The sequence below is a fragment of the Mesoplodon densirostris genome, chromosome 1, assembly GCF_025265405.1.
Source record: "Mesoplodon densirostris isolate mMesDen1 chromosome 1, mMesDen1 primary haplotype, whole genome shotgun sequence".
NCBI lineage: Eukaryota > Metazoa > Chordata > Mammalia > Artiodactyla > Ziphiidae > Mesoplodon > Mesoplodon densirostris.
In genome coordinates this window covers 118748241-118774632 of record NC_082661.1, presented here as the reverse complement: position 1 = coordinate 118774632, position 26392 = coordinate 118748241, and the positions used below count along the sequence as shown (strand labels likewise).

At 44.4% G+C, this 26392-nt stretch overlaps 1 protein-coding gene across 9 annotated transcripts; it reads left to right on the top strand.

Moving 5' to 3' along the window:
- Positions 1-4720: 4720 nt before the first annotated feature.
- HNRNPF (heterogeneous nuclear ribonucleoprotein F) lies at positions 4721-25720 on the top strand. 9 transcript variants are annotated; one of them, XM_060108554.1, is made up of 4 exons: positions 4734-4802; positions 5127-5194; positions 20188-20247; positions 24276-25720. In XM_060108554.1, the coding sequence occupies exon 4, from the start codon at positions 24327-24329 to the stop codon at positions 25572-25574; it is 1248 nt and encodes a 415-aa protein (XP_059964537.1). In that variant the 5' UTR covers positions 4734-4802; positions 5127-5194; positions 20188-20247; positions 24276-24326; the 3' UTR covers positions 25575-25720. The 9 variants fall into 9 exon arrangements, with proteins under 9 accessions (XP_059964541.1, XP_059964537.1, XP_059964569.1 ...); XM_060108528.1 differs by lacking the exons at positions 4734-4802; positions 5127-5194 and adding exons at positions 17200-17304; positions 18125-18268; XM_060108536.1 differs by lacking the exons at positions 4734-4802; positions 5127-5194 and adding exons at positions 17203-17304; positions 18131-18268.
- The last annotated feature ends 672 nt before the right edge of the window (positions 25721-26392 follow it).

Below are 26392 nucleotides of genomic sequence, written 5' to 3'. Positions count from 1 at the left end.
ATTATAGAACTTCCCTAGTGGCGCAGTGGTTAAGAATCTGCCTGCCAATGCAAGGAGACACCAGTTCGATCCCTGGTCTGGGAAGATCTCACATATCGCAGAGCAACTAAGCTCGCATGCCACAACTACTGAGCCTGCATGCTGCAACTACTGAAGTCCACATGCCTAGAGCCCGTGCTCTGTGCAAAAAGAGAAGCCACCGCAATGAGAAGCCCACGCACCGCAACGAAGAGTAGCCCCCGCTCGCCGCAACTAGAGAAAACCTGCGTGCAGCAAGAAAGACCCAACACAGCCAAAAATTAAAAAAAAAAAAATTGTATTATAGTAATTGCTTTTTTTTTGGCTGCACCGGGGGCATGTGGGATCTTAGTTCCCCCACCAGGGATTAAACTTGTGCCCCCCTGCAGTGGAAGTGCAGAGTCTTAACCACTGGACCACCAGGGAATTCAAGTCATTGCTTTTTTTTTTTATTAGTTTCTGCTTTATAACAAAGTGAATCAGTCATACATATACATCTGTTCCCACATCCCTTCCCTCATGCATCTCCCTCCCTCCAAGTCATTGCTTTTTAAAGAGTTGAAGAGTTGAAAAGCATCTCAGACACTGGTTTATCTGTAATTTTTGGTCCAAAAACAATGAAAGAAAGTAGTCAATATATCAAATGGCACTACCTCTTAGATTTTTACAATATCTGTAATTTCCTGTATGTTTTAAATATTCCATAATTTCTATAAAATGGAGGTTAATGAGAGAGAAAGAGAAAAGCTGCAAGCTGCCCTGCACCCAGCACATCTTTTTTTCCCCTAGGTTTATTGAGATATAATTGACACATAATAGCACATCTTGATGCAAATGAAGTTTTCTGCCTCTCCTGAGGCCCCCGCAGAAGTGAAGGAGCCTAACTGTACATATTTTTGGTTGGGAAAGCCCATGATCAAGCTAAAGGGGAACAACTCAGCATGGTGAAAGAGCTAGACATAGCTTAAGTCAGGCCTTGTTGCTGGCCAGGCCTGCTGTGGAAATGGTCAAAGTAAGGGCAGCCACACAACACTGCCCAGTACCACCCAGTCCCCCTGCAGTCTTTGGTGAGGCAAAGAAACCAATTCAAGCAAGTAACCATCAAACTCATTAGGTGCCATAACCCCTCTTTTACTGTTTAACACAAAGTGCTGTTTGAAAGAACTGAAAAGTATCTTAGAAGAACAGCAAATAACCCAGGGGTCCAGACTTCTGTGGTGGTGACTTTTTTTTTTTAACATCTTTATTGGAGTATAATTGCTTTACAATGTTGTGTTAGTTTCTGCTGTATAACAAAGTGAATCAGCTATACATATACATATATCCCCATATCTCCTCCCTCTTGCGTCTCCCTCCCACCCTCCCTATCCCACCCCTCTAGATGGTCACAAAGCATAGAGCTGATCTCCTTGTGCTATGCAGCTGCTTCCAACTACCTATCTACTTTACATTTGGTAGTGTATATATGTCCATGCCACTCTCTCACTTTATTCCAGCTTACCCTTCCCCCTCCCCATGTCCTCAAGTCCATTCTCTACATCTGTGTCTTTATTCCTGTCCTGCCCCTAGGTTCATCAGAAACTTTTTTTTTTTTTTAGATTCCATTTGTATGTGTTAGCATACAGTATTTGTTTTTCTCTTTCTGACTTACTTCACTCTGTATGACAGACTCTAGGTCCATCCACCTCACTACAAATAACTCAATCTCGTTTCTTTTTATGGCTAATATTCCATTGTATATATGTGCCACATCTTCTTTATCCATTCGTCTGTCAATGGACACTTAGGTTGCTTCCATGTCCTGGCTATTGTGACTTATTTCTTGAATAAGCATTGGTGCTGCTTCAAAGGTACATTTTTCTATATTGGTCAAGAAAATTAATCACACAAGGCTGTGACCGCTGAGCCTGCTGGCGTCTCACCTAGGTTATCTTATCCTTCATCTCTGGCTACTACAGCACCAAAGGAGAATCATTACATTTGGACTGGACCTATACTGTGGCTGGGCAGTTCAATTGTTTTCTCACTTCATTCTTTCCTTCTTTCAGATGGGAAAGGGAGGCAGAGAAGGGGCTTGGGAGCCAGCCTGAAAGACCTATCTCTCACTGCACTTGAGAGTGCAGCAAAGAGTGCAAGACCCTGGAAATAGAGTGCTTTAGCCCAATGGCCAGACCTGCTATCCACAAGCTGAATGACCTTAGGAAAGTTACCTTAACAACTCTATACCTCAGCATCCTTCTACTAAGTGGGGATGATAATAGTAACGTCTACTGGTGGGTTGCTATGAGGCTTAAATGAGATTAAGTACTCCTAATAGTGCAAAGCACAGTGAAGGTGCAATACATATTCACTATTGTTACTGCCACTGCTATTTGACAGATAACGTGATTTTGAGTAAGAGCCTCCTCTGAGCCTTGGTGACCCTGCCTATCCAGGCGCACTCCTGGGAAAGAAGGGGAGGGGGGTATCAAAGCTTAAAGGGCAAATTGTTCTTTCAAGGGATACCAGTTGTAATACAAACCTCTGTACCATTTGTTGTGGACGAGTGGTTTCCAGAGATAAGCTTATTTTTTAAAAGTTAAAATACTTATTAAAAGGCATTAAATCTGTGATAATAATCTATATTAACAACAGGGAATAACAACTTGGGGTGATTTTCATTTGTGCTGAATTCAATTGTTTTTACTTCACTTTATTTTTAAAATATTTATTTATTTATTTGGCTGCATCAGGTCTTAGTTGAGGCACGCGGGACCTTCGTTCCTGCATATGCAGCATGTGGGATTTAGCTCCCTGACCAGGAATTGAACCCGGGCCTCCTGCATTGGGAGGGCAGAGTCTTAGCCATTGGACCACCAGGGAAGTCCCTCAACTGTTTTTATTTTATTATTTTATTTATTTATTTATTTATTTTTATTTTTTTCTTTTTGCGGTATGCGGGCCTCTCACTGTTGTGGCCTCTCCCGTTGCGGAGCACAGGCTCCGGATGCGCAGGCCCAGCGGCCCTGGCTCACGGGCCCAGCCGCTCCGCGGCATATGGGATCCTCCCAGACCGGGGCACGAACCCGTATTCCCTGCATCGGCAGGCGGACTCTCAACCACTGCGCCACCAGGGAGGCCCCCTCAACTGTTTTTAAACCGGATGGCAGAGGTGCACCGAGGTGCAGGTACTCTTAAGAATCGAACAAATGTGTCTTTTTCGATTTCAGAGCTTAGGTGAGACACTTTTGCAGACACAGAGGTGAAAAGAAAAGGTGGAGGCCTCTAAAGTCCCACAGCTGAGGAGGTAGTCCAAGTGGACGAGGTGTGCGCAAGCATCCTCCAGTTGGTGAGGTGAGATGGCTATCTGTGGAAAAGGTCTGGGACCTGTGGCACCAGTCTGAGCTATCCCAACCCTTACTGTGGACGAGGGCCAACATGTGACTATGCTGGTGCTCACCTGCAAAAGATACTGTAGTGGACTCCCAAGGAGCAGGGGAAGGCTCATCATCAGGCCAAAGCCTTATTCTTTCATTTAAGAAGGCTTCAAAGATTATTGCATCATTTATGAACGCTGTAGAACTGTCAGACTTGCTGAGGGGATCAAAAAGCCCCCATGCCACAACAGTGAGAGGCCCGCGTACCGAGAGAGAGAAAAAAAAAAAGCCCCCATGGCTCAGAGGCCCTCTTAGTGGACTGCATGAATATGTCTTCTTGGACCTGGTTTCAGTCCCTAAATTCTGAAGTCTTTTTTTTTTGGGGGGGGGGGTATAATTTGAATATTTGCCTCAGATTAGCTACTTGCATTTTCTCTCCAGAAACAGACTTTTCTACAGCCTGAGTTGTGATGGAGTCATTGGGTTTCTTATGAATACCTATTTGATTTTTGTAGGACCTGTTCTCTGAAATTATGCCTCATCAGTTTTCTAGTACATTTTCACCTCCTCCTTTTACTCTTCCATTTTTTTTTTCCTGGAATCAGCTTCTTTTCACAAACTGCTCCTTCCTTTACTATAGTTGCCCATTCATAATCTGGCCCTATTCCAAGCACCCCCTTAACTTAACTGGTGATTTAAAAAATAATCTTCTGCTTCACCAGTGTTGAGTGCATTTATATCTTCCTCTTTATGGAGACTCCAAAAATAAAATGGTAAGAATTATTAATCCCAGAACACATTAAAGAATCTGTTCCACTGCCTCAGGCAGGGTAGCCATTTCAGCTACCATTCAGCCAGTCGGCTCAGGGGCTCTGACTGAACACTGTGCATTGCCTCGGCGTCTTGAGGGTCACCTTCAGACACCTTGGGGCTTCTCACCCTAAGTGATAGTCACGTAAGCAACCTCAGTCAACCTGCTAATCCCTTCCTAAACCCTGCCCTCGGAGCCGCCTTTATCGGTCTCCGATGTTCTCGGTTCCCTCTTTCTTCACTCTCGTCCGGAAATGACTCTCATTTCCTTCTGTCACCCTGGTCTTCAACCCAGGCGTCCTTTGGGCTCACTGTTCGGGGCACTCTCCCAGTCAGTAGCTTTAGAGGTTCAGCCATGCTCCACAATTCCTCCCCTCCCCCGACCAGGGCTCGCCCACGTCCCACCCCTCCCCTTCCCGCAGCGCTTCCGGTCCTCAGGCCCTGGCCCCGCCCTACTCCTGGCCGGCCAATCCCTGGCTCCGCTCCGGGAGCGTCACAATGAGCCCTCGCGGCCCCACCCACAGACGACCGCCTCAGAGACCCCGCCCAGCCGTGGTCTTTGCGTCTTTCCGGCTCCGCTTGGAAGGGGAAGTAGGCCGCGTCTTCCTGAAGAAAAAGGTAGGGTTTTGCAGGGAAACCGGGCCGCGGTTACGCTGGCAGCCGGGAGCGGGCCGGGGGCACGGGTTCCTGGGGCTGCTGTTCCCGGGTGCTAGGGCGCAGGGCCGAGGGAGGGCAGGGCACTCCGAGAGCCGAAGGTCTTCCGGAAGCGCCGCGTGCGCACGACGGACGGGAGTTGTGGCCTCGGGCCCGCCGCGCGCCTGACCCAGCCTCTCCGGGGGGCCCTCCCGGGGCGCGCTGCCCGGGGTTTCCATAGTGATGGTAAACAAGCCTTAACTGCCTCAGCTACAACTGCCAAGTCCCCCGCGTTCCACCCTCCTCTAGGTGCTCAGAGGGACGACCGAGGTGCCGGATGTGAAGAAAAGCGGGGGCGTGGAGACTTGGACCCCGAGGTGAGGGGTGGGACGGGCGGCCTGTCCGAGGCCCGCATACCGGGGAGCGGCCGGGAAATGGGGCCCCTAGTATGGAGGACCGAGGGGTTGAGATTTGGGGGTCAGGGGAGGCGGGATCGGAGGTGAAGGCCCGCACACCCGGGACCAATTAGGAACTGGGCCTACTGGGGGTTGGGGACTGCGGGGCTGAGATTTGGGGTCGGAGGAGGTGGGATCTGAGGTCAGGGGCCATACACCCGGGGACCGACTGAGTACGGAACGCGGGGAACCGGCCCACTGAGGGTGGGGACTGCGGGGCTAAGCTTTGGGTTTTGGGGAGGTGGGTCTGAGGTCAAGGGCCTTACGTTCCGGGACTGGACCGCGGGGCTGAGATTTGAGATCGGGGAGGCAGAGTCCGAAGCGACGAAGGGAAGAGCCTCGTGCGGACTCCTGAGGGAGCAGAGCCGAGCGCCCCTGCCAGGAGTAGGGTGAGAAAACCAGGCGACCGTGCGAGGGGGTTCATTTTAAAAATGAAAGCGGTACTTTCACGTGGCTGAACGCGTCCGCGAGTTGCACAAGACTGGTTGGGTACCTGACTCCTCCCCCCTCCCACGTTCCCGCTCGCTGAGCCTTCACTTTGGAGCTTTGCGGCCTTTTCTTTCTCTGCGTGCGGCGTGAGTGCCCTGAGCCCTTGTCTGCATTTGTCTCCTACTCTCAGAGGTATCGTGTCTGTATTTTGGCTGAAACTCTTTGGTTCTCGTTGTCCTTGCCTGATGACCACACTTCTGCTAAGCGAACTTAATTTGGCCGTTTCTTTTTCCTTGTCCCGTGCTGCTTTTATCTTTGAACGTACTTTTGCTGATTCTTGACTGCGCCCAAGAAACTTCTGGACGCTGCCGGCGCTCGCGCCGCGCCTTCGCCGCCCTGTTCCCGCGTGGCTCACGGAAGGCGGTGCCGGGTGGCCTGGGGGAGGCTGAGCGAGTCTCGGGGACGCGACCGGCCCTGGGCCCCGGTCTTTTACGGAATCGCTTGGGGGTTGCAGCCCCTCCCCGTTAATCTGTACCTTAAAGGGTCTCCCGGAGGACCCCCACAGGTTCCCTCCAGACAACCCCAGGCCCAGGCGAGCCCCCCCCGATCCCTTCCCCGGCCACCGGCGAGCCCCGCGCGTCCCGCGGGACGCCCTTCGCGGCAGTTTTTTTCTCCCGAGGCCCTGACGAGCCATCATGCTTCACAAGTGTTCTCGAGGCTCCAGGGGGCCCACGAGCGGCCGCTTCCCGGAACCGCCTGGGTCGCTCGGCGGTGGAGGTGGGGGAGGGGCCCCGGGCGGCAGACGTTAGGGGCGGGCCTCGGCTAGTCGGTCCCTCGTGGAACCCGGAGAGTGGAAGGCTGCAAATAATCTTTTAGTGAAGGACATCATCGAAACTATCGATCTTAATATAATTCTCACTCTTATTTTTAGTCACGTTTTTAAAAGTTAACTATTTGTTTCTGAATTTCTAGTAAGAATGAAAATATCTCGAGTTCTCCGGTTAGACAAAAATGTCAGGGTCTATCAGTGAAAAGTGATGTTTTCAGTGCTAATTTTTAGACAAGATTTCTTCATTTTCAAGTGAGTAAATTTCTGCTCTTAATGAACATTGAGAGAGACTGCTTTATAACTGGTGTTAAGCAGGTCCAGCCTTTCCCTTGGGGATCTCATCTTCCTATATGCATTTCTGTAAATTAATTAGGTTTATGATTTCCATATTATGGTCTCCTTTTTATTTTTAGTTTTGTCTTTTAGTAACATCCTTTTTGTAGTATTTGCTTTTTGTTTTTGTTTTAACTGGCAGGTGGCTGGTTTTCACTTGAGTATTGTTACAAGGTTCCTTTAAACATAAAATAACTCGAATAAAAATGTGAATTGATTTAAGGGAAAGGATGGATTAGGAGGAGAGTTAGTCCTTGAATATGGCCCAAACTGAGGGAGAGTGGAGACACGTGGTGCGTGCCCTTTGGAGTAGGTGCCTGAAGGGGGTACAGAAATGGAAGGGGGCCTCCTTCCACAGAGGTGACTTTCCCACCAACCTGCCCTCTCCAGTCTGAGCTCTGGCTTTCAGGCTCTTTGTAGAAACACATTAATTGACCCTTACTGGATCCACACACAAGAGCTAGGTGTTTGACCACATTTTCTAATCACGTGCTCGTGACCAGTGTACAAGGAGGTATTACTGTATTCCCATCGTGCAGATGTGTCCTAGGGACACAGTTGGGACTGGAACTCAGATCTATCTGACAGGGACAGTCCTCTCTGCCAGGGCCCCTGCCCTAATTAGTTGCCCTGAGCAAAGATTCTTGTGGAAGACAAAAAACTGCGCAAAGGGAGAAACAGGTTCATCTAAGACCAGCCTGGCTTATTTTAACTGTTTGTATTTCTAAGGACTTTTAAAATATAATCACAATACCATTATCACATCTAAAGAAATAATAATTCCTTGATATCATCAAATACCCAGTGTTCAAATGTACCCGATTGTGTAATAAATATTTTTATATAGCTGGTTGGTTTGGTTTGGGATCCAAACAAGGTCATTATATGTTTAGTAGATATATGTCTCAAGTTATGTTTTAAGACAGAGCAGCACTGTCCAACAGAAATAAAATGCAAGCCACATAATTTTACATTTTCTGATAAAAAGAAACAGTTCACTTTAATAATTTAGTTTAACATGTTATATATCTAAAATAGACCCAAAATAATCACTTCATCATGTAATAAATTTTTGTAATTAATTTATTATTTTTTTAAATTTTTGGCTGCGTTGGGTCTTCGTTGCTGTGCGCAGGCTTTCTCTAGTTGCGGTGAGTGGGGGCTACTCTTCGTTGTGGTGCTCGGGCTTCTCATCGTGGTGGCTTCTCTTGTTGAGGAGTGCTGGCTCAGTAGTTGTGGCGCACAGGCTTAGTTTCTCTGCGGCATGTGGAATCTTCCCGGACCAGGGCTCGAACCCGTGTCCCCTGCATTGGCAGGCAGATTCTTAACCACCGTGCCCGCCACCAGGGAAGTCCCCCAGTAAATTTTTTTTCCCCCGTAAATTTTTAAATTCTATTTTTCATGCTTTTTTTTTGAACTAAGCTTTCAAAATGCAGTGTGTGCTTATTTTATAGCACATCTCAATTTGTACCAGCCACATGTCAAGTATGACAAGAGGCTACCTTATTAGACAGTGACGATCTAAAGGTTCTCTATTCTTAGAAGTTTTTTCTTTGAACAAATCAGGTTGTGTGTCACGTAGGTTTCCTTCCCCACACTCTGGGTTTTTCTGACTGCATTCCCATGGTGGTGTTTGAATCTCTGTCCTCTGCATTTCCTGTAAAATGGTAGTTATCCTCTACAGGCTGTCCTGATTCCGTTGAGATTTTATTTTGAAATACTGCATGGGAGGTGCTGTGTACTCCTGCCAGAGGCACATATTGGTTGGTGTTCCTTCTTTGTGATGTTAGCAGCTGTTGATGTTCGTTCTCTAAATGCATTGTTTTGTTGATTGTTTCCAGATCAGTGATATTTTAATTCAATATTCCTTCTCAGTTATTAGCAGGTGTACTTCTGTAGAGAGGAAATTTTCTTTGTTAATCATTTGATTACTCTAAGATGTACTTTATAGAAGGCAGGTTAAGTTTTTGATTCCTTTTTTATATTTAGTATCCATATCCAGCATAATGAATTGAATCCTTAGACACTAATTTTTCTGGTATCGTTATGAAGTCATGGATTTTAACATATAGGATGTGCTTTAATCCACTGTAGCTTTTATTCTCTTTGATGCTCCAATTCAATTTTTGGCCAGTGGGAGCCTTTCAGATTGGTTCCTTTCTTGACACAGTTTCAGTGGTCTTTGGCTTCCTTGGTTTAAGGCCTAATACTTCATTAGGTGGATCCGTCAAAGTTTATTCATCTAGATCTCTAGTGATGGGCAATTGGGTTGTGCTTCAATGGATAGCCTTGCAGGTGTCTTTTCACTTTCTTGGTCATAGGGGTTGAACCATTTAATATTTCCACAAACAGTCTCTGAGAGTGTCTGCTGATCTACAGCCTCTCCAAGCGGGTTTGTTGTCAAACTTTTGTATTTTTGCCAGTGTGATAGGTATTTTAAATGTTGTTTCATTTAAAATTCTAATTTATCTTACATGGTGATGTTGAGCATCTTTTCGTGTTTAAAGGCATTTCTTTTTCTGTCAAGTGTCCATACCTCTAGCCCATTTTCTTTTTTGGATTGTTGGACTTTTTGTTTCTCTCTTTAGAAGCTCTCTGTACCTTAAGGGTATTAACACTTAGGAAATAAATTGCAAATGTCTTTCCCATTTTATCATGGGTATTTTGCTTAGCTTATGGTATTTTTAGCCATGCATAAGAGGTTTGGGGTGTTTTGTTTGTGTGTGTGTATTTGTGTATTTTTCGATATTATGGGGTTTGAGTCATGGTCAGGAAAGTTTTCCCTACTGCCAGTGTAAAGACAATTCATGTCTATTCTTCTTCTGTTATTTAGGGTATTTCTTAGAAACATGAAAAATTTTTAGTTAACCCATATTTTACCTTCATCAATATGTTAATGTGACAGTATCAGTGACTGACTTTGAAATGATGAATTACAGTTGCATTCCTGGAATAAATCCAACTTGGTCATGTTAGTCATGTTGTATTAAATAGCTTTGTGTATTGCTGGATTTGGTTGGCTAATGTTTATTTAGGAATTTTTCATGTGAGTTCATGAATGAAATTAGCCTGTGAAACTTGATAAACTAATTCTAAAACTCTTGGAAAATCAATTCCAAGTTTATTGTAGATCAAAATGTTAGAAAACATAGATGGAAACAACAGAGCTTTAAGTTAAAAAAAAATCCATATGGCCTTGGGCTAGGAAAAAGGTCTCAAACAGGACACAAAAAGTGATAATCATTTAAGGGGAAAAAATGACAAGAATGAAGAAAATTCTAAACTATTATGTTTCCCTTACAGTATGCCTTTTACAAAAATCCTCATATAGTATAAATATTTTACAAATTCCTACCACACTCTCTCCTTTTAAGTTTATCTACATGCAAAGATGGTCCATCATTGACATCTCCATTCTTCATCTTCCCCTAATTGAGGTCTCTTCTGCTTTACATGAATATTTGGTTAGAATAGTGCTGTCCACAGTAAGCCTGGAAGACCGGCCACAGCCTGCAATTTAAAATTATAATTACTTTGCTTTAAGAAAATCAGCTTCATGGTGCTGGTTTTAAATCTTTTTTAAGTTTGTTTGTTTTTCATTTTAACCATCTTCTTTTATAGATTCTTTTTCAGAAGTTTAAAATTTTGTACATATGTACATGTACATATCTGTTTGGGTTCATTTCTATAGTATTTTGTAAGTATTAAAATAAACATTTGATCACCCGGTAAAGAAAAAAGAATAGTGCTGTCCAATAGAATTATGATGTGAATGATTTTTAAATTTTTTTAATAATTGATGTAATTCACATACCATACAGTTCACCTTTTTAAAGGGTACAGTTCAGAGGTGCTTTTTTTTGTGAAAAAGTTGTAAAAACCATCCCCACTATCTAATTTCAGTATGTTTTCTTTCTTTAATTAAATTGAAGTATAGTTGATTTACAATATATATTAGTTTCAGGTGTACAGCACCGTGACTCAGTTATATGTATGTGTATTCTTTCTCAGATTCTTTTCCCTTAGAGGATATTACAAAATATTGAGTATAGTTCCCTTTGCTATACAGTAGGTCCCTGTTGGTTATCTATTTTATATACAGGAGTGTGTATATGTTAATTTCAACTTGCTAATTTACACACACACACACACACCCTTTGGTAACCATAAGTTTGTTTTCTATGTCTGTGAGTCTCTTTCTGCTTTGTAAATAAATTATTTGTTTTTGTTTTGTTTTTAGATTCCACATATATCATATTTGTCTTTCTTGTCTGGCTTACTTCACTTAGTGAGATGATCTCTAGGTCTATCCATGTGGCTGCAGATGGCCCAGTACCTTTCCTTATGTTGAAACACCCTTAAGCATTCTTAAGCATTCCTAGGATAAATCCCACTTCGTCATGGTGTATAATCCTTTTTACAGGTTGCTGGATTCAGTTTGTTAGTATTTTGTTGGGATTTTGTGTCTATACTCCTAAGCGGTTATCTTGCGATGTCTGTCTGGTTTTGATGTCTACAAGTGTATTAGTTTGCTAGGGATACCATAACAAAGTCCTACAGACTAGGTTACTTAAACAATTTATTGTCTCATAGTTCTGGAGGCCGGAAGTCCTACATCAAGGTGTCAGCAGGTTTGGTTCCCTCTAAGAAGCTTAAGGAAAGGGATATGTTCCAGACCCCTCTCTGTGGTTTATAGATGGCTGTCTTCCCTCTGCTTATCTGTGTCCAAATTTCCCCTTCTTCATGTTGGAATACAGCCCATCTTAATTATGTCATTTTTAACTTAATTACCTCTGTAAAGACTATATCACCTCTGTAAAGACTATATCCAAACCTGGTCACATTCTGAGGTACTAGGGGTTAGGACTTTAACATGTGAATTTTGGGGACACAATGTTCAGCCCATAACGGGGTAATTAATACTGGCCTTGTATATAGAATGCGTTGGAAAATATTTTAATAAAGTATATTTTAATACATATTTTGATTGGTTCAACACATCCAAAGCATCACTTCAGTATGTAATCAGTATTTTTATTTATTTATTTATTTATTTTGCGGTATGCGGGCCTCTCACTGTTGTGGCCTCTCCAGTTGTGGAGAGCAGGCTCAGCAGCCATGGCTCAGGAGCCCAGCCGCTCCGTGGCATGTGGGATCTTCCCGGACCGGGGCACGAACCCGTGTCCCCTCATCGGCAGGTGGACTCTCAACCACTGTGCCACCAGGGAAGCCCCCTGTAATCAATATTTTGAAGTTGAGGTTTTAGGTTCTTGTTTTTGATGTTCGCAATTCATTTTAATTTTTAAAATTTAAATTAAATTATTATTATTATTATTTTGGCTGCTCTGAGAGGCTTGTGGGATGTTAGTTCCCCCACCAGGGATCGAACCCATGCCCTTGGCCTTGAGAGCACAGAGCCCTAACCACTGGACTTCCAGGGAATTCCCTGCAATTCACTTTATATGTACTAAATTTTATCACTTAGGGCACATCTCAGTTTGTACTTGCCACATTTCAAGTGCTCAGTAGCAGTGTGTGACTATTGGTACCATATTTTTATCCTTTGTACCTAACTTGTTCTCTTTCCAAAGCAGTTTTTCTCTGTACTTTAAATGTTTTTTTTACCATCATATGCCTGGGTTGTGTGTTTTTAAAGATCTGTTGGGAACTACACCACTGAGTTTATTTTAAGCCAGGAAAGTTTCCTTCCATTCTTTATCTGTTCTGGCCTCCATTTTGTCTTTTTCTCCTTCTGGAATTCCTATCATTCACATGTTGTTTCTCCTGTCTCATGTTATCTCTTACTCCTCTGAATTTCATCTTTTTCCCCTCATTGTTTCTGGGTTTTTTTCTTTGTTTTGAGCTATTTCTTCCACTTGGTTTTCCAAGCAACTACCCTTTCTTTCAATTCATTACTAACTTTATAAATTCAAAACTCAGTTTTTAGCACTGGAAAGTTTTTTATTCTGTAATCAAGTATCTGAGAGTGCTTGTTATTTTTCCTGTTAAAATATTTACAGTTTTGTACAGTACTTCTTGTTCCCAGAAAACTGTCTGCTGTTCTAAGCCGTTGTCCAATTTGTGGTATTCTGGTGCTGGAACCCCTCTCAAGTACATTGTCATGTTCCTTTCCTCCTCTTGGCTCTGTTCTCTAGCCTGCCCCCTGCCCCCACCCCCCACCCCCACCCCGGCCCGCCTCCCTGGAGCAGTGTGCTACCGTCCCCTGAGCAGCAAACATGGAGCACAAGGAGCTACAGCTGCCTCCACTCCTATGGCAGCTGCTGGGGACCTGACAAGATGTCAGCTCTCCACCAAGACCCAAGAGGAAGCTCTAGGCCTACTGAAGGGGCTGTGGGCATTCATTAATACAGATGACGAAATATTTCCCTCAGTTGGGGAGAACAGATTTTTATCTTTAACACTGGAGGTTTCTTTTTCTTTTTTTCTTAAAAATTAATTATTTTATTTATTTTGGCTGCACCGGGCCTTAGTTGCAGCATGCAGGATTTTTAGTTGCGGCATGCAGACTTAGTTGCGGCATGCATGTGGGATCTAGTTCCCCGACCAGGGATCGAACCCTGGCCCTCTGCACTTGGATGCGCAGAGTCCTACCCACTGAACCACCAGGGAAGTCCCTGGAGGTTTCTTTTTATGAACACCCCACCTGATACTTTTTCTGTTGTAACTTTAGATCTTGATTCTTGAGTCACTAATGCAATCAGTAATACAGAGCAATGACTGCTTGTTCTATGGTGGCTAATAATTTGTCCCTTGTATTAATTTCAGTACAAGCATTATAGACATAATTTACCTAACATTACACTATTTTTGCTTTTTAGTTAACACACCTTTTGAGAAATGAACACTGAGGAAAACAGTGTATTATTACCCCAGACTTAGCTACAGTAAGCTAGAGCCTAATAGCTAAAAGATAATGGAAAACAGCTTTCCTATTGCTTACAAATTATGATATATTTTCTTAGATGGATAAAAATGTAGTAATAGCAACGAACGTTTAAAATGTCATTTATTTTAATCACCCCACCTGTAGCTTCTCTTTTTTTTAATTGAAATTGATTTACAATGTTGTGTTAGTTTCTGGTGTACAGCAAAGTGATTCATTTCTGCATATATGTATTTTTCATATTCCTTTCCATTTATGGTTTATTACAGGATATTGAATATAGTTCGCTGTGCTATACAGTAGGACCTTGTGTATCTATTTTATATATAGTACTTTGTATCTTAAAGCTTCTCTTTTCTTTAATAGCCCTTAGGTAGTTTTATGTGTTGAACTTGGTATGTTGTACAAATTAGGTCAGAGTTCTCACACTTGAGAGGCATGAGCTGCTTGAAAATTTAGGTACAGTTGTGTGTGGGGGGTATACTTTTTTAAAAAGTTGATCCAGACCTGCATCATATTCTCAGGTGGAGTCCCTGACAGCAAAAAAAAAAAATGTTTAAGAACCACTGAATTGGGACTTTATAAAATTGCTGGGTTGGAAGAGACTTGAGGTTTCTAATGTAGTTTCTAATAGAACAGGAAAACATCCATAACAAATAGGAATCTGGGCTCTGCTCATATACTGTCCCATGACTGGGAATTGCTTCTTGCCCAGACCCCATGTGTGCTCCTCAAGTGGAAAACAGACAGCAGCAGAAACGATATCTAAAATTCTTTTTTGAATTTAGTAAGAACTGAGTATAAAGATTAAAAGGATTCACCACAAAATAAAAATATTTTTACAAAGCAACCAACACCAAAACATATCCTGACAAGCGGCTGCATTTTAAAAATGTAAATAATTTGAACAAGTATCTGGGGGAAATAAGTAGGTAATGTACAAAGGAAAAATAGAATAATATGGTCTTCTAATTTCTACTTTTAAACCGTAGCTTTTTACCAGGGGGAGAAAGTTTAACATTTCCACCCCTGTTCATGCTTCTGATCTGTTTAAATGTCACTTCCTCAGAACCCCAATGTGTTAATCCCTGTTTTCTTAATTTGAGTTTTCAGAATTTGTCATACGTTTGTTTGTTTCTTTATTGATTTCCTAGTCCACTGTTCTGTGGACTTAGCACAGTACCTGCATCTTGTAAGTGCACAATATTTCTGGGTTAATGAATGACTTGAAATTGGGTACATTTTATCTACTGCACATCACTCAAATCCTTTCACATGCTTCAGTTTCCACCACAATGTTTTTGTTGCAGGGTACGTACCGTACCATCAGTTCTTCCTAAACTTGTCTCGCTTCTTCCCATCCCATCTCCATGCATCTGTCCCCATCATTCATTTTCCAGAGAGCAGCTAGACTGTTCTGTTGAAAAGCAAAACTCTATACTACATTCCATTTTGAAATAGTTAAGTATCTTCCCTTAGAGTAAATAAAGTCCAAAATACCGAATCAGGCCTTCAGGGCTTTGGAGGATCTTACTCTGCTTCCCCCCTTCGTGGATCTCCCCACTGGCTGCAGGTGTTTTGAGGTGCTTTCTGTCTCAGCATTACACTTTCCCCTGTGTCTTCTGTACATGTTGTTCCTTCACCCGGCAGGAACCCTATCATGACTGATCAATTATTAACACTCGACTAGCCAGTTAGCCAGTGTCACCAACCAGTTAAGCCAAGAAAGAACATGTAACGCTACTTAACTGCAACAAATACATGCAAATAAAATAAGTGAGAAAATGGATGCCAGTCGTTTAAATTACCAAGAATGTATTTTGAAGAGGATTTTAAGAAGTGAAATAAGTGCTTGTGAAGCAGTCAAGATACTCATTTCCATAGATACTCTTTGCAAAAACAAGTCAATTTTGTGGCTTAATTTTTCTTCAGAATATTGTTTTATTTCTTTTGAATGTATGCGTTTTTAGTGTCTTTCTCACTTTCTGTGGGATGGCTGGATTTTGAATTAGATAATTTTGAAGCAGATCCCAGCCATCACACCATTTCACCTGCAAACAAGTATTTAAAATATCTCTAAAAATTAATTCCTTTATTTTTAAACATAACTGCAATTCTATCATATCTGACATAAGTAAAATCAGTGTTCAAGTATCTCCTAAATTGTCTCAAATGTTGACCAACTTGTTTGAATCAAGATCCAGATATGTCCCATGCATTGTGAATCCTTGATAATTCTCTTAAATTTCTTTTATTCAATAAGTGCTCCCTTGGAGATATTTTGTTGAATGCCTGGCTATTGTCATTGTCGAGTTACCCAGTCTGGCTCTGTAGGCTGCATTATCATATTCTCACCTAGAACCATTCCTTTTCCCTGTAAATTCTGTAGTTTGTTCGTTATTTCTAGTAAATAGATTAAGACTTTTTCCTCTTAGATAATTTTATTACTAAAAGTATTAAACATACACAAAAGTAGAGACAAAAGTATGCAACGCCATGTACCCATCCCCCAGCTTCAGTAATTACTAAATCATGGCCCATGTTGTTTCATCCGTACTCCGACTCGCTGCAGATTATTTAGAAACAGATTCTAGGCATCAGATGTATATCTAATGACTTAAAAAAAATCAGAGCATAGCTACAACTAAAATTTTATCATTTCTTAATGTAAAGTCAGTCACTGCTAAGATTACTGCAATTGCCTTATAATTGTTTTCCAGTTCATTTGAATTAGGAGTCAAAAGTTAATAAAATGTAACTGCTTGTTAGGTTATGAAGTTTAAGAATTGCGTGTTTTGGGCCTCCCTGGTGGCGCAAGTGGTTGAGAGTCCGCCTGCCGATGCAGGGGATACGGGTTCGTGCCCCGGTCTGGGAGGATCCCATATGCCGCGGAGCGGCTGGGCCCGTGAGCCATGGCCGCTGAGCCTGCGCGTCCCGAGCCTGCGCTCCGCAACGGGGGAGGCCACAACAGTGAGAGGCCCGCATACCGCAAAAAAAAAAAAAAAAAAAAAAAAAAGAATTGCGTGTTTTAAAATTAATCTTTTTGAAATTGTGCAAAAATATTTACATGATTAGGCTCAAATCTACAAAACAAGGTACTGTATACACAAAGACGTTCTACCTTTTGTTCATTAGTTTCCATTCTGAATCCTTTCCTGCCTTCAGAGATGACTTTTTTTTAAAATTTAAATTTTATGGTTTCTCCTTCCACATGCGTGGTGCCGGTCACCCCTCCCCTCCGCCCGTACTCTGGACTTTTCTCCACCCTGGCACCTCTCCAGAGAGCACACTCAGAACGGTCTTCCTCGTTGCTTTCCTTCCCTCCTCCTCCCACTTCCTGCCTTGGCCGACCGCGCGGGCCGCACCTGCAGGACGCGTTTCCATTGGTGACATCTTGGCGGGCCCGTCGGTGGCACTTCCTCCTTTACACCCCGTGACCCACGTCCGGCTCGCCGCCCTCCCAGTCACGCGGCCTCTGCCTCTGGGACGCAGCCCCGCGCGCCGGCCTTCCGGACTCCAGGCCCCGGACCCGTCGTGGTGAGCCGCCGCGAGCGGACGACCCCCGCCCGCATTCCCCCCAACCCCCGCGGGTCTCGGGCACTCTTCCCCACCTCCTCCCGCACAGCCGCCCCCCCTACCCCCGGAACTCTTTCTTCCCCCTCGCTGCCCCGGGAATTCCCCTCCCCCCCCAACCCTACGGCCTCAGGAAGTCCCCCCGACCCGACCCGGGAGCTCCGCCCCCAGCCCGGGGAGGCGACCGCCGACCCCGGGTCCCGCGAACTCTTCCTCGCCGCCCCTAGAAGCCCCTCTGACTCGGGAGCTCCGCCTCCCCTTCCCCCCCGCGGTTCCAGGAAGCCCGGCCGGAGAACTCTTCCCCACCTCGCCGCCAACACTTCCCCCCTCCCTCCCCGGTCTAGAATCTCTTCCTTCTGCCACTCCAGTGAGCCCCCTGCCCCGGGAGCTCCCCTCCACCTCCGGGCTCGGGGAGCCTTAGCCTCGTGACCTCCTTCCCCTCCCCCCAACTCTTCGCAGCCCGGGAAGCCTCTCCTCCCTCCCCCCACCCGTAGGTTGCCCCGCCCCGGAAGCTCCCGCTGACCCCGCCCAGGCCCGGGGATGGGGCGCCCTGTTGTCGCGTGTTCCTGTAGGGCTTGGTCGACCCGAGACCGTCGGATCGCCCTGTGGAGGCCGAGCGAACCCCTTCACCTTGTCCCAGTGCCTCCGCCAGGAGCCTGGTGTCCGGGACCCTTACAGCGCTTCCCGCCGAAATCGCTCAGACGCGCCCCTGATGGCCCGCGATTTTGAGAGCGCACTTTCAAGCCTCGTTTGAAGCGTTTCCCCACAGCCAGTTGAGTTTCAGTTTCAGGTTAATAACAAAAGGAGATGCACCTGGCCTTTCCCCGGAATCCTCTGCGTTTTTAAGCGTCGGGTGGAATTGGGGGTCCTTTGGCTGTGAACCGCGCTTGCTTCATGAAGATAGAAATCGGTCCTGCTCCTTTCAGCGGTAAGTCTTAGGGCCAAAGAGTCAACCGCGTAATCGTGAGGCGGGGTCTCACGCGGACCGTGGTTTAAGAGGTAGAACTTTCTGAGTGATTAAGGCAGCCAGAACAGTCTGAGTGCTGCCAGCTGTGGGTTAAAATTCATTTACAAATGAGGACGAAATGCTCTTCAGGCCTCAGTGGAACACAAATAAAGGGGGTGAAGCCGGGGACCCGCCGAGTTCCCGTCTCTGAAGAGAGACGGTGCGGGTGCAGTTTAAAGCGCCCTGTGTGCTCTCTCGAGAAACCTAATCAGCCGTGCCCTGTTTATCTTGATTGGTCCACCTGGATCCGAACTAAATCCTGCCTAACCTGTATAGTAGAGTGAGGAAGAGCACGTTCTGGAGACCGTCCCAGGAGTCCTGGGAGCCTGTTAGAAATGCTGAGTCTCGACCCCGGCCGAGATCTTTTGTTTTAGGATCTGAATTTTAACAAGATCCTCGGGTGGTCCGTGTGCGCACTTACGTCATAGTCCAGTTGCGGACGTGTGTGCGGGTGTGTGTGTGCGCGCGCGCGCAAAATCCTTGGTTGTCCCCGCGTTCGGTACGTTCAGTTCAGTCGGTCTCCAGTTGCAGCACTCGAAAGCAGTATTTTGTTAGCCGCCGCCGCCGCCAGCAGCGATTGCAGGGTGCTGCCGGGGAGCGGGGTGGGCGACCAGTGTTACCCCTCAGCACTTCAACTGTGTGTGCGCCGCGGTTCAGTCTCGTGAGAATCGGCTTCCTTGCTTCTGGCCGCCCCCGAGTGTGCGTGCCCGAGGAGGCGCCTCAGCCGTTGGTGTGCGGACCACACTGGAGTGAGCCAGGAGCCAGGGATAAACCTAAGCAGAAGGGGTTCGGCCCATTAGGATGACTGGGTTCTATCTACCCTTTAGATTTCACTCTTTTCTGGGGGCAGAGGAGAGGGACGGTTGATGAAGCCTCTTGAAAACCCTCTTCTAGAGAATTTGAAACTGTTACTTCTTAAATTGTAGTACTTTACATTTATATAGGTCTTTCCCCAAAAATAGTATCTCGTGTAATAATTACAGGACGCTAATAAGGCAAGGCAGATGTTACCTCTAAGACAACAGGCTCAGAAATTAACTTGACTTTCTCAGTTCTACGTTTCTAAAACTAAGAATGTGCTTTAATTCTCAAACTAATTCTCTGGACATATGTATTTTGGGGACAGCTTTGTCCTGTGGCTGTGGTTGATGGTACTGATGTTTTTCCTATTGAAAAGCATATTTCAACATTTCCTCCCCTCACTCTTCCTCAGTTAAAAGATTAATGTTAGACCAAATACATTAGGTCTCAAGAAGTGAAGCTGTCACATAAAACTGGGAAAGAAAGTCTTGAGTATCTCCAGCCAGTCCTCCAGGAATGCTTGTAAATTGTAAATACTGTTGGAACAGTGTCTAGCAAACCACCTTTCTCTGGAGCCCATCCCTGTGAAAATCTGGCCACGCCTCTGGCCTCCCGTGCGGGTCGGCGCCGCAGCTCCTCGCCGCCCGCGGCTTCCCGGAACCGCGCTGACATTGCTCCCGCTCCATCCAGATAGTGCCCCTCCCGCCCTCGGTATTTAAATTGCCTTAGCGCGCTCAGGTATTCGTGTATAGAACTCGCGTTTTGAGTACATCTCTCAGGGCGAAGTGGGAGGGTTCCAGGCTGGTACTCTCGGCGTTACCCTAGGGAAGAGGTAAAGCGTTTCAAAGCTGTGGGGGCGGGCGGGCGTGCACTTTCTTGAAGGGAGCCCCGCGGTTTTGTAAACGGCCTCCCACAGCCCGGGCTTTGGCTTTTCCGGAGGAAGGGAGCCCGGAGCCCAGCCCAGCCGGGGAACCGCTGGCTCTGCTCACTCTGGGAGTGCTGGGGCACTGCGGCAAGACGGCCTTATCGCTTTTTTTTAGGACAGTTCGTTACCTGCCTGGAGTGTCTTCGACTGTGGGCATCCCCCGCTGTTCTTTAAGGTGAGCTATTTTAAGAAAACTAATTTCTCAGTTTATAATTGATTTATTTTATTGACACAGAAAACTTTCTTGAGTGTGAAGATTTCACTAGCTGTAAATCTAATGTTGAGCAGAACTCCAGCTTTCTTAACTTTCTCAAGTGTTAGTTAATGTTCTAAGTACTGTAAGTCTGCAAAGAATCCAAATGTAGAGGATTCTGAGGGCAAAGATGAGGATATTGCATTACATACATTAGAAATATAGATAGGTGTTTTGGAAGAGTTCTCTCCTCACATTGCCTTCAGAGGAGAAGTCACTTTATTTCTGAAACATTTTCTGAAACAAAAAACATTTATAATTGTTTTATATTGGGCGTTTTAAGTAGTCCTTACATGAAATGTCTGTGTTCTTTTATGTTTCCTGCTTGTCTTTTTTAATTTTTTCCCCCTGCTTGTCTTTTTTAACCTAACGAGGCTGCCATATTCTAGAGGGTGGTGTTGACCCCACCTGGCCATCAGTTAATCTCTTGCTAATCTTGGGCCTGCTGTGCTGGGGGTGGGACCACAGTGACCTACGGGCACAGATCAGTCTGTCCTTGCTAGGCTCTCTTGCATTTTTGAAGAGTTTTAAACAAATCATGAATTTGTTTTCCTAGAATGCTCTGGGATCACAGAACTGTAAGACTTAATTTGTGGAAGGGGAAGATTTTATGGGAAAGGTGGTATATTTGAGCTGAGACCTTAAGGATTAGTGGGATTTAGCTAGACAGAAGGTTGGGTGGAGTATATTTGGAGAGATAATTACCACGTGTCACACCCAAGGCAGCAGAGAGCCTGGCACACTCCAGGCACAGAGAATAGGAATAAGAGGATGTATATTTTTTTTAATGCAAGTGATGTGAGCGTGTGTTGCAGGTCAGAGCTGCAAGGCCTGAGCGCCCCCTTAGCCCCGTGGTTTGTGTTCCAGGCAGTGGGAAGCCACTGAGGTCTTAGAACAGGAGAGTGACATAAAGTCACTTTAAAAGAGCTACAGATTAGGTTGCAGTAAGGGTTGGAAAAGTTTTAAGGATCAGATGTGAATGTGTCCTGGAAAGGGCTATTGGTACTGGGATTAGAAAGAAAGAGGAGGTAGAAAGAGATACGAGGACAATGCACAAAGAAGATGATGATTTGATAATTCAAGTCATAATGCCAAGCAGTGTGCTAGGGACTGAGAAGAGATGTGAGAAACCTTTATTGCTTGTTGGAGTCAAGAGTTACTGAATAGAATTTAGGTATGGGTTAGGAATAGGATTGGGGTGGAGAATGGGATGACCCCCAAAGAAATGATGAGCTCATTGGATTTAAGGGCTTGGGAGTTGTTCAAGGATTACTTTAGTTTCATTCTAGAGCTTCTGGATGACAGGTAAGGCTGACCAGGGTGCTGCTATAGAAGAGTTAGAGGAAAAAGGCTGTTCATTTGTGGTACATAGGTGGTACTATGGAGTAGTTTGTGTATACCAGTCTTGACCTCAGGGAGCCTAAAGCTGGGAACTTGGGTTCCGGAGCCCAGACTTGGCCCTGGACATACAAGGATCAGGTGAGGCTGCCTACAAAGCAGGAGTGGGGGGGGCATGAAAAGAAAGAAGGGCCAGTGATTGCATACAATTGAACCTTGAGGAAGGGCTCAGGCAGAGTGCCTAAGGAATTAACAGGAAAACCAAGAGCAACGGGGAGAAAGGATCTCCAGAGAGAATGGTTAAATCCTGCTGTGGGAACTGAGAAGATGGAGATAAAAAAATGTTCCTTTCTTGCCGTGGAGGTCCTTGGCAGAGTGAGATCATGCCCTTCTTTTTATGGTGGGGGTGGGTAGAGGCCTTTTGAGGATGAGATTTTACTGAAAGGGAAAGCAAATCCGCAAGTAGCTGGAGGCAAACTTGGTATCAGGGAAGGTGTATATTACAGGGTTGGTTAGAAATGAGAAAATCTCCTTAATTGATAAGGAAAATAGTGTTCTGTGAAGCGTTTGTGAAGATGGGGATTTCTTGGGGCAGGTGGAGTTGACGGAGCAGAGCTGCAGATAACAAGCTCAGCTATGAGAAGAAGCAGCTCCTTGTTTATAAATTCCTAAATCTTGTTCCAGTTTGCTTCACTGTGTCTCTGTTAGCAGGTTGCTTTTCTTTTTCTTATCTTAACCATTCATGCTTTCTAATTTGTTTAAATTGTGGAGTTTTTAGAAATCTGTCTATTTTGCTCTAATAGTGTAAATACCCCATTCCATCTGGGATAGTTTTGGGATTCATCTGAGGTAGGATTCTGCCTTATATTTTTCTACATAATGACCAACGTGCCCAGATTTCTTGAAAAGGGGGCTCTTACCTTTAACAGCTACATCTGTTACACTTGATGTGAAATGACAATTTCATGAAACAATTTCCTTGTACTAGCGCCTGTTTTGAGCATTGTCACTAAGAATGTAGTTTGGGTCCTATCTGTTTTTATTGTCTATTATGTGTATATTGCTATCTGATGACTCAACTCCTACTCTTCACAATACAGCCCTTTACATGGATTTGACCTTTACTCTTTTTCAGTTTGGACTCTTGGGTGTCAGATGCCACTTGCACTTCATGACACCCTGTCAGGAAGGGCATCTGTCATGCCTCTTGTACACTGAGGAGTTCATTCCCTTTGTAGTCCTCAATGAAACACAGCAAAGTATGTGTGTTACATTGATCAACATGATGTGTTCTTTTTAAGACTTTTTCCTTTTTTTTTTTTTTTTGATGTGGACCATTTTTAAAGCCTTTATTGAATTTGTTACAATACTGCTTCTGTTTTACGTTTTTTGGGCCTCGAGACATGTGGGATCTTTGCTCCCTGACCAGGGATCGAACCCTCACCCCCTGCACTGGAAGGCGAAGTCTTAACCACTGGACAGCCAGGGAAGTCCCCATAGTGTGTTTTATGATCTTCTCCCCTCCCCACTTTTCTTTTCTTTTTTTTTTTTTGGCCGCACTGTGCTGCTTACGGGATCTTAGTTCCCCAACCAGGGATTGAACCTGGGCCATGGCAGTGAAAGTGCCAAGTCTTGAACACTGGACCACCAGAGAATTCCCAGTTGATCCTTTTTTAATATATGAAACTGAGAAGCATATAATATGATTTTTACATTTGCATCACACTTAACTGATATTCTGCTGATGCACTAATCTGCTTGTTTGGATATGTCTTAATTTGACCTCACACTTGACTCAGGTTTTGTTTGAGTTGACAATAGGAATAATGATACCTCCTTAGGCTCTGGAAGCCATTGCTCTCTTGTATCCTTGCATCATTGTTGCTGTTAAAAACACTGATTCTGGTTCACCCCAGTGTCACAGGAAATGTTATTCTGTATTGTGATTTAAAATAGCCTGTGTTTGTCACGTCGTTTTGCTTCTGTAGTGTCTTGCCACAAACAAGCAGATTGGTTAAATGTAGGGCTTATAGTTGAAGAATCACACAGGAGCTGTTTTAAATGAACCACCAAATTTCATCACAACAGATAACGTGGACTAAATAAAACAAGAAAATGCCCTGCCCAATACTTAGATTCTTCTGTGTTCAAAGTACCAGGTCACACCTACCCTCTCTTGCCTTTTACCTTAGCGATGCAACAATACAGCTCATCTGTTTTCCTGTAGTTGTGACAAGTTCTTAGTATTTCTGAATGTTGCCTCAATTCATTCTCTTGTTTTTCCTTCTAGAACTCATAGTAATTGACCATAAGAATTTGTAGATTTTGTCTTATTGATTGAAGCTTCCAGATCACTATTTTGCTCTTCAAATTTTACTCTCCATTTTCTTTTTTTTAAGACCCCCGAATTTGTTAATTTGTTATTTTCAGTCTATCTGTGAGTAATGTAACTATTTTGGGAGAGACGTAGGATTGAATCTCCGCTCATATATCTTAACATCTTTAATTTCACTCATCTTTCCTCACCTGTAAAATGGAAACTATTTACTGTATATTCTTGTTATACATATTAAATGAAAATTTATGTAAAGTAGTTTTTGCTTTCTTTTCAGCCACAAAAAGCCGCATCCAAGTTTGTTTGACGTCTGCTCTGTCAAGTGTCCATGATGTTGGGCCCCGAGGGAGGTGAAGGCTTTGTAGTCAAGCTCCGTGGCCTGCCCTGGTCCTGCTCTGTTGAGGATGTGCAGAATTTCCTCTCCGACTGCACAATTCATGATGGGGTCGCAGGCGTTCATTTTATCTACACTAGAGAAGGCAGGCAGAGTGGTGAGGCTTTTGTTGAACTTGAATCAGAAGATGATGTAAAGATGGCCCTTAAAAAAGACAGGGAAAGCATGGGACATCGGTACATTGAGGTGTTCAAGTCCCACAGAACCGAGATGGATTGGGTGTTGAAGCATAGTGGTCCAAACAGTGCTGATACCGCCAATGATGGTTTCGTGCGACTTCGAGGACTCCCGTTTGGATGCACCAAGGAAGAAATCATTCAGTTCTTCTCAGGGTTGGAAATCGTGCCAAACGGGATCACATTGCCTGTGGACCCCGAGGGCAAGATTACAGGGGAAGCCTTTGTGCAGTTTGCCTCACAGGAGTTAGCTGAGAAGGCTCTAGGGAAGCACAAGGAGAGAATAGGGCACAGGTATATTGAGGTGTTCAAGAGCAGTCAGGAAGAGGTTAGGTCATACTCGGATCCCCCTCTGAAGTTCATGTCAGTGCAGCGGCCGGGGCCCTATGACCGGCCTGGCACAGCCAGGAGGTATATCGGCATTGTCAAGCAAGCAGGCCTGGAGAGGATGAGGTCTGGTGCCTACAGTGCAGGCTATGGGGGCTATGAGGAGTACAGTGGCCTCAGCGATGGCTACGGCTTCACCACCGACATGTTTGGAAGAGACCTCAGTTACTGTCTCTCTGGGATGTATGACCAAAGGTATGGAGATGGCGAGTTCACTGTCCAGAGCACCACTGGACACTGCGTCCACATGAGGGGGCTGCCCTACAAAGCCACGGAGAACGACATTTACAACTTCTTCTCTCCACTCAACCCAGTGAGAGTCCATATTGAGATTGGCCCTGATGGAAGAGTGACCGGCGAAGCTGATGTCGAATTTGCCACTCACGAAGAAGCTGTGGCGGCCATGTCCAAAGACAGGGCCAACATGCAGCACAGATACATAGAACTTTTCTTGAATTCCACGACAGGGTCCAGCAACGGGGCATATAGCAGCCAGATGATTCAAGGCATAGGGGTGTCAACCCAGTCCACTTACAGTGGCCTTGAGAGCCAGTCCGTGAGTGGCTGTTACGGGGCGGCTGGCTATGGTGGCCAGAACAGCATGAGTGGATATGACTAGTTTTGTAGTAGCTTTTGAGTTATTTTCAATCAAATTTTCACAGGCAGCCAACAAGCAGTGAAAAGCAGTTATTACTCTAGAGGAAGCTGTGGGACCCATTTTGCACCATGAGTTTGTAAAATCTGGATTAAAAAATTACCTCTTCAGTGTTTTCTCATGCAAACTTTCTTCTAGCATGTTATATTGAGTAAACTAAAACCATTTTCAGCTTTTCTCAACATTTTGGTAGTGTACTTTCTGGAGTGATGTTATCTGAGTTAAAGTAGTTTTAAGTACATTAAATGTGGATCTTTTACACCACATCATCGTGAACACATTGGGGAGGTGTGCTTTTTTGGAAAACTCAAGGTGCTAGATCCCTAATTCAAAGAGGAACATTTCTCATGTTTGTTCATTCTAGTTTATTTTCATTTAAAATCTTTTAGGTTAAGTTTAAGCTTTTTAAAAGTTAGTTTTGAAAATTGAGACACATTACTAATACTGTAGGAATTGGTGAGGCCTTGACTTAAAACTTTCTTTGTACTGTGATTTCCTTTTGGGTGTATTTTGCTAAGTGAAACTTGTTAAATTTTTTTTGTTGACTAAATTTTTTTCTTAAAATAAAAAGACTTTTTCACAATGACTGGCACAGACTATATACTCACCAAAAAATAGCAAAATGACTGGGTGTTTGAAAATCTCATTTTACGACTGTATTTCAGTGTGAATTTTAAAATTTAGCGCTATGATTTCCCTTGTATTCTTAAAATGAGGCTAAATTAAACATTCAGATTTAAAAACATTAAATATATGAGTGGAAATGGTGACTACAAAGTATG

Excerpts from the sequence above, each read along its gene's own strand:
- HNRNPF (XM_060108558.1), top strand. The coding sequence starts at position 24,327 with ATGATGTTGGGCCCCGAGGGAGGTGAAGGCTTTGTAGTCAAGCTCCGT.